A 7981-nucleotide genomic window follows, 5' to 3' on the forward strand; every position below is an offset into this window, starting at 1 on the left:
TGAACAGAAATCATCATTTATCTAAATAGAATAATAGAAATGAACAAAAACCTTTTAAAACAATCACAAAATTTACAAATAAATTGATACAAAATAAATAGATTGTAAATCTACAACATCGTTTGAATTATAAAATGCATTCATTATGACAATCAGCTCATGAAACCTATACATGTCGTTTGTGCTTATTTAGGTTTATGGACACAGCTCTAGATAACTGTGTTCAGAAAACTTCGCTGCGCAAAGCATGAAATGTACACTATGATACAGTGAGTTAAGACTAAGGAGGGTGGAAATCAGACTCAAAGCAGGTCTTCTGTGAGGCGCCAAGGCAGTGCTGGCATTGGACCTCAAAACCAAAAGGCATCTCAGAAGCCCAGGTGGGTAGGCAGCTTCCCTGGTGCACAGAGATGGACCCCGTGATCCAAGGTGGGAACTGGAGACCATCCCTGTTGTGGGGCCAGGCCACCAACCTGGCTTCGGATTGTGGGAGTGGAGGCCCTGGCCTCAAAGCCATGCTGTACCACTGCCTAGAGAACAGACCCAGTCACCATGAAACCACCTCTAAAGTATTTCACGGAGGTCCCTGAAGAGGCCCTGCCATGAAGTAGGAGACCTGCCTCCATCCTCATCTCAAAACACTTGCTGTCAGGAACAGAGGCGGGGCCAGTAAAGGGCCCGGCACACTAGGACCAACATAAGAGCAGCAACGTGTTTAAGACGAAAATAAACAAAACTGCTCCTTCTCATCCACTCTGAAAGACAACAGAAGCCTAGGCTCCATGGATGAGGGGCTCGGGAACAGATCTCATCTTAGTCACAGACGATGCACTAACAGTAGAGGCGTATGTACATAATAAATAATAATATAAAATAAAGCATATACATTTGTGGACTTAAAGGACTCCGGAAATGAAAAGTCAATGGACTGACACACTCCACCTTCACAGTAGACTTTAGACACGGGGAGTAATGAACCAGGAGTGAGGCTGGGCTCTGGGCAATGAGAGGCCTGAGGCCTTCCTTTTTTCTCCCTCTCCCTTCTGCTCTGTGAGCCTGCAACCAGCTGTTTACACCCAAGGGGCCTGGGCCTCCAACTTAAGGGCAGGCACCCAAGGTCCTCCAGGTCCACACTTGACAGTTCTCTCCAGGGTAAGTCTGAAGAGGAATCTGGGCCCACTTCTCAAAGGAATCCTTGTTGGTCAGATGTGGGCAAATGCCAGAAGATATGCTGCCAATGAAGACAGTACTCTCAGTCATTCTTCCAAGTCGTTCATGTCTGATACCCAGTGGGTATTCAAACTTGAAAATGAGTACTCAACTCAAGTTTTACAGTGCGTGTTGGATGTGTATACATATAAACCTTGGCATGCAAACTCCTAGAACTTTACTCTCCTGCCACTTGGAACCTTTTGTTTCCATGTTGCTTCAAGTACAGCCCGATATTTAAAACAATTCCTCTGAGATGATGTCAGTGGCTCTAGCATATACAGAGAGAAAGCTCACTTGAGCCAAGTCAACCACAGAAGTCCGCAAAGAAGGTTCCCAGCCCAAGATGGTGGGATGGAAAGCTGCCTCAGGTGCTGCAGCTGCTGTGAACTGCCCTCTTCCCTCCTGTTCTCAGGGCTGACCACGGACTCCTGGCATCTCCAGACAGGGCAGGAGGAAAGCCAGCTCATAAGCGCTCCCTGTAGGAAGGATGCCCGCACGCGGTGGAAGTGGAAGGCCCACCATCACAGCCTTGAGCAAGCTTGGCTTGGGTGCCTTGCACATCCAAAAACAGAGGCAACGAACAGCAAATGAACAACATTCCCCAAACTCATCTCTTCTAACAGCCCACTCAAATACAAAAGAAATGTTGAAAGATAAAAATCTGCAAATGGCCCTGAGGTATAAAAATCCACTGAGTAGGTTCCTCACTGATAACGTTTACATGGGAAAAGTTTCTGAATTCCCAAATCACTTTCATATTGAACTCCTTAAATCCCCTCTAATTCTGCATTAACCTGCCAACCCTCCAAGATGCCCTTGCTAGCCTGAAGCACCACTAGTCTGGAGGCCATAACAGAACCACACCTGACCTGGGACCAGAGCCCATGTCCTCAAGTAAGAAAGTGCGCAGTGGCACTTCAGAAAGCTCCACGCCCTGAACTGCCCAGCTCAGTCTGGCAGTCCCCACCACTATGCAAGAAAAACCATCTCCAGGATCAAAGTGGAGAGGGGCGTTGTATCCCGCCCTCGTGCTAACACGAAGCTTGTGTCATGTGACATGCCCCAGGCCAATCCTCCCTGGTGGCCTCCTGCTTAGAATCCCAGGGAACAAGGTGAGCACCTTCCTGTGCAGCCCAGGTGAGTCCTCTACCTGGACTGGGCCCTGGCGAACACTGGAGGGATACTGGTCTCCTGGCCCAGGAAAGGAGAAAGTGGTCAGATCCCTGGCTGGTTTTCAGAAGGTGACAGGGTTGGGTTTTGTTTCTGACCAGCCATGACACAGGCTCAGTGGGCCAGGGCCTACTTAGGTCTGCTCCTCGACTTGAGGTAATCTGAGGACAGAAGTTCATGGCCCCTGCTTAGCCCAAATTCCTGTTGCTTCATTTCCTAAGGGAAATGCACTTCTTGTATCTAGCACTGTTTTCCAAGACATGGAAAAGCTGGTCCTTTAACTGTATGGTACCGGGGACAGCACAGGTCAATATATTCACAGTTAATGTTCCATAATAGTGTGAAGTTTTACATTCAACACGTGCACAAAAGTTCCTTGAAATATTATTAGGAAATGGCAAGATGCCCTATTCTTCCCACCGAGGGAAGACAGTCCTGTCAGCATGGGCACTGAGCTCTCTTCCAGAAGTGAGGTGAGGGAGGGAGGAGAGGAAAGTTACACAGGGTGCCCTTTCAAATTCAAATTATGTAAGAACCAAGGCTTAAGCTAACTGTAAGTTGACTAACATCCCAATTTCCATGCACAAATCTTAAGGTTCTGTTTTCCTAAAAGTTTAAACACTTGATTTTGGATGAACAGAGAATTAAGAGAGGGAACCTCTAAAGCACTAGCAAGTCTCATTTATGAAGAAAAAGCAGATTGTCCTGGCAACACCTGGATACCAGAATCTAGTTCCAGGAGGAACATTCGGGATGCCGGAATGGCTGCTCAGGAGCAGGAGGTGGCCCTGTCTGGTCCCTCAGAGCCAGGGCTCGCAGCAGGGGCCCCGAGGACCCTGAAGAGGACAGCGAGGCCCTGGGCCGGATGGTAGGGCTCCCACACGCTTCGGAACCCCGGGGCCTGTGTCTGCTCCTTGACCCACTTCCTCACCCATGCTTACAAACCCAGCAGCCCAAGGAGAGGACGATCCACCGGTGGTGCTAAGGACTAGCCACCACACATCAAGATCTCAACTATCTGAGATCTTTCTCTGCCCTGCTCCCGTTTACTTTACAGACACAAATTGCACAGACCTTCTAAGCCCACGTCATTCTCCTGCTCGCCTGCCTCACAGAAGCAATGAGCCAGCATCTCTCCTTCCACAGCCTGAAGTTAGTTTCCAGAAGGAAAGTGGGACCTGGAAGAGATATCTCTCTCTCAGATGTTGAGTGTTACATCTGAAGGGTCCTAAGCTTTCCTCAAAGGAGATGTAACTGTTGCCAAATGTTAGCTTTCATTCCTTCAGGGACCAGACAGGACCTACTTGGGATTCCCTGTTGCTATAAAACAGTGTGAAAAATCAAAGGTAAAGAGTAGTTTATAGAAAATAAATACGAACTTGGGAGACTAAAATTTCATCCTCCAGGAGCCCCACGGCAAAGCCCTCTTGCCACCAGCTCCTTTAGAGAGGACTTTTCACAGAGCCACACTGAGCAGGTATAGCAATGTGGAAAAGTTATCCATTTCTCCCTGAAGCCAAGGAGCCAGCAGCTGGAATCCTCTCAGCAGGGCTTTACGATTCTCAGAGAAGCAGGTGGACCCCAGAAGATCCAGCACGCTAACAGTGGTTCCAGAGGCTGCTTCCAGTGGCGACATGCTGGAGATGCACTGTGTGGGCAGGCAGGGCGGAGCAGATCGGCCAGGGGAAGCTGACAGGCGGAGATCCTGGAGGCCAGAGGTACCACGGCTTGGCAGCCTGGCTCCACCAGGGACGGCAAGTACTGTCCTGGCCCAGAGTGTGGCCCGGGGGCTGGCTCAGAAACCTTCCCCAGCAAGGCCCAAGTTTCCCTTATTACAGGGAACTCTCATTCCTGCACGCCCCCCTACACAGACAATCCCAGTTTCCGAGTCACATCACGCTGGCAGTGTGCTCAGCTCAACGCATCTTAAGAAAGCAAGACCTTTAAACTTTATGTCGAGCCTGACGGCGGCAGTGCCATCCCATTGGTGGTGTCTTGGGTGCTGGCAACAGGCCACTCAGCCCCTAAAGGGGCACCCCAGTGACTTCTACCAAGTGAGGCAGTACTTCCCTCACCAAGGGACATGGCACCTTCTGGGAAGATGCTCCAGGACCGCCGCACCAGGGGAAGCCATGTGCCGGGCACACATACGACACTGGAGCCGCCGAGCTGCTCCCTGGGAGGCGAGCCCAGCGTGTTTCTGGTTCTTCCCCGACCACAGCTCCCACCCACCAGCACCCAGCCTGGGGTGCACAGTCCTACCTGGAGGAAGGAGAAGAAACTGCTGCTTAGCCCCAGGGCTTCCCTTCGTGCAGTAAGACCCAATGGAGAAAACGCTATCTTCTTGCCTAGAGACTGGACACAGCGTGGACTGACGGGTCTACCTTAAAAACTGCGGTCAGTAGGAAGTCACTTCAGTGTATGAATGTTGCCCCCAAAATGCACATATCCCTTGGGTTAACACTTAAAACACAGCTAAGAGTTAAGAATTCAGTCATTCAAGAAATACCTCCTGACATTAATCTCACTACACGTGATGAATCTGGTATTAAAATAAGACAGAGACACACATGAAATGGCCATGACACACATTTGGTTTCTGAATCCCTGTTTGGGGCCAAACTGACCCTGGCTGTTACAGGCAGCCTCTCTGGCATGGGCCGAGTCCGAGGCAGAGGCACAGAGCCCAACCCTGCTGGGCCCCGTGGGCCCAGGGCTGAGGGGAAGAGGGACAGTTGGCTCCCTGGACGGGGGGGCAGGGGCTGGCAGTCCCCAGAGTTCCCTCCGTGAGACACATGGGTCTGGACGCGCCTTCTCGGCGGGGCACAGAGCACAGCTGGAAGGTCTGACTGCTTTTCTAACAACCACATACCGACCCAGCAGGAAGGGCAGGAGCGTGGACGACACACCTCGAGTTTACTTGAGGGCCCTGTGGAAGATTTCCATTTGGCATCTGTGTAGCAGCATCTTGGGTTAACAAGAGCAAGGCCGGGGGTGGGGTGGGATGACGGCGCTCTGGAGGTTCAGACGGGGAAGAGGCTTGGCTGAGCCAGAGGTCCCAGGCTGGGGGAATGTTGGGGGGATCCACCCTGGCCTCTTGCAAAGATAAACCATCAGTTTAAAATTCATTAACATTCATTTTGGTGATAAAAAAAATTCCTTAGAGTGGGAGCAAAATCACATTCCAAGCAAATGTTAAACCTTTCTGAGGGGAAGGGACACGGTTAAACATTAACTTAAAACAACACTGAGCTCAGAGAGGCAACTGCGGGTCCCTGTTCAGGCTCCACCGCAGGGCTGACAGCCTTCGCAGGTCTGTGTCATTCATCCTTCAGGTTCGACAGCGACACCCACTGGGGCACAGAGGAAGGGTGCCCCTTCCTGGGGCGGTGGGGAGGGAGGGCCCAAGGGAGGCCACTGGAGGGACAAGTCCATCCTCTAACGGTCACATCATGGGGTCATAGCAGAGTTCAGACAGAACAACTTACAACTCTGCAAAAGACACTTTTTAAAAACATGATCTCTCGGAAAAAAATAAATCGCGACAATTTTCAACTTCATGCAAATCGAGGGAGGAGGAGAGTGAATAATGATAAAAGGTACAGCTGAAAAAATAAACATGATTCTATTTGGGTGGAAGAAGTTCATCTCCATAATCTCGAAATGCCACGCCCTGGCTGTCGACTTCCTGTCTCCAGTTTCCATGCCTGCCCTCCCCGGCCTCCTCTGCTGCTTCCAGGAAGGGGACAGAGTCTTTGGTGTCAGGACGTTGCAGGATGCAGCATGGCACACAAGCTCACACTAGTGGGATTCACGGTCGGACGGCGGGAGGCCAGCGGCCTGGTGTGGGGCCGGGCGCCCTAGATGGCGCCTTCGCTGTGCAGGCTGTGGTTGGCCTTGGTGTGTGTCACACAGTTCTGTTCGTTGAGCAGGTTGGCCGTCTCATCCGGCAACCCATCGTGCAGCTCCGTAAGAGTCAATTCAATTTTAGTGTTTTCACTGTCTGAAGACTGAGGAGTCTTGTCCATCCGGGATGCCATCAAGGCATTTTGGTATTGCTGTCTTGAGATCTGGGGCCAGGAGATGGTACAGAAAACAAACCAAGATAATATTTTTAGGCTATCTTTTCTCCACATGGCATTATATTATACCTTATATCCCCTGAAGGGCCCCAAGTAGCTGCCCTAGGTGAAAACCATCCTTCAGTCACTTTGTACAGTTCACGTTGACTCTACGAACAGGTCAGTTTATACTGGCATAAGCTATATCCAAAGTCTGTCTCAAAATTCCACCCAGACTAGAAAATGGAGATAGGCTTCCATCAGCTAGAGCTGGCTCGTCCCCTCAAAGCCATCTTTATTCCAGACTGAGAAAAAAGCTCTGTCTCGGGGGAGGAAGTAAGTTGAGGGTTCTCCCTAGCAAATCCTCCAAGTTTCTCAGAAGTCCGTGAAGACTGGCTGAAAAGGTTTCCTCTTTTTCTTACCATCTCCAGCTCTCGTTCCCTGAAAGAGAAAGCTACATCTGATTTGGCAGCTCACTGGACAGAGCCAGGGAGATCAATGGTCTTCCCTGGCGGAGGCGGAGGCACAGGAGCTGGAGGCAGGGCCCCCGCAAAATGACCAAGGAAGGCTCCACGCAGGGGCCAGGGAGCCACCTGCTCACAAGGGAAGCAGACCTTCCCCTGCTAGGCCCAGCCGGGCCACCCTTCCCTCTCACCTTAACAAACTGCAGATCGGAGAGGGCTCGCACTGAGTAGTCAGGGATGTAGACCTGGAGGAATGCAGAGTTGAGCTGATTGTTGCTACTCCCCAGCGTCGGCGTTACCGCATCAATTCGGTCGCTGCGACTGAGAGAGTCTGAGTGATTCAAGCCACACGGGCGAGGAGGTGACTTGTTTTCACCTGGAAAAGGAGGAAAAAAAAAACCCAGCTGCCTTTTAAGTGAGGTCAGATGTCACTCAAAGTCAGCTCTTTATTTTCCAAGTAAAGTAATAAACAAGCTCAGCTTCAGGGTCTCTGACAGCGTGCTTACGGCTTTTCCTGCAACAGATTCCCAGCCCCATCCACATGAACACACCGAGTCTCCAATAAGCAAAGACCCGTGGCCGCATGCTATGTCAGGGGAGGCGAGGCCCCAGACACAAAAGCTACTTGATAAAGGCCTGGGCTGCAGGAAGGCAGCACAGCATCATTTTGCCAGGAGCAAAAACGCTTGAGAATGTTCCTAAGTCAGTACGTGTTTTTAAAGGATCAAAATAGGTCTATCTGTTCATACTTCCCAGCCAAACCTGTTATTTTTGCCTCTGACCCCAGTAAAATCCCTGAAAGGGAGCCTCAGGACATCTCGGGATTTTAAGCACCCTCAGTTCAGTTCCGGAGAAGGCAATGGCAACCCACTCCAGTACTCTTGCCTGGCAAATCCCATGGACGGAGGAGCCTGGTAGGCTGCAGTCCATGGGGTCCCTAGGAGTCAGACACGACTGAGCAACTTCACTTTCACTTTTCACTTTTGTGCATTGGAGAAGGAAATGGCAACCCACTCCGGTGTTCTTGCCTGGAGAATCCCAGGGACGCGGGAGCCTGGTGGGCTGCCATCTATG

At 50.8% G+C, this 7981-nt stretch overlaps 1 protein-coding gene across 1 annotated transcript in view; it reads right to left on the reverse strand.

The window, feature by feature from the left end:
• CNNM2 (cyclin and CBS domain divalent metal cation transport mediator 2) overlaps positions 1–7981 on the reverse strand; it is a gene marked incomplete at its 5' end in the record, with an annotated part of 182471 nt that continues 174490 nt past the window's right edge. The window contains 2 exons of the mRNA XM_010859598.1: positions 1–6452; positions 7099–7283. Coding sequence (XP_010857900.1) covers positions 6243–6452; positions 7099–7283 — 395 coding nt within the window. The remainder of the gene's footprint in view (positions 6453–7098; positions 7284–7981) is intronic.

This window comes from Bison bison, unplaced genomic scaffold, assembly GCF_000754665.1.
Source record: "Bison bison bison isolate TAMUID 2011002044 unplaced genomic scaffold, Bison_UMD1.0 scf7180017864456, whole genome shotgun sequence".
Classification (NCBI taxonomy): Eukaryota; Metazoa; Chordata; class Mammalia; order Artiodactyla; family Bovidae; genus Bison; species Bison bison.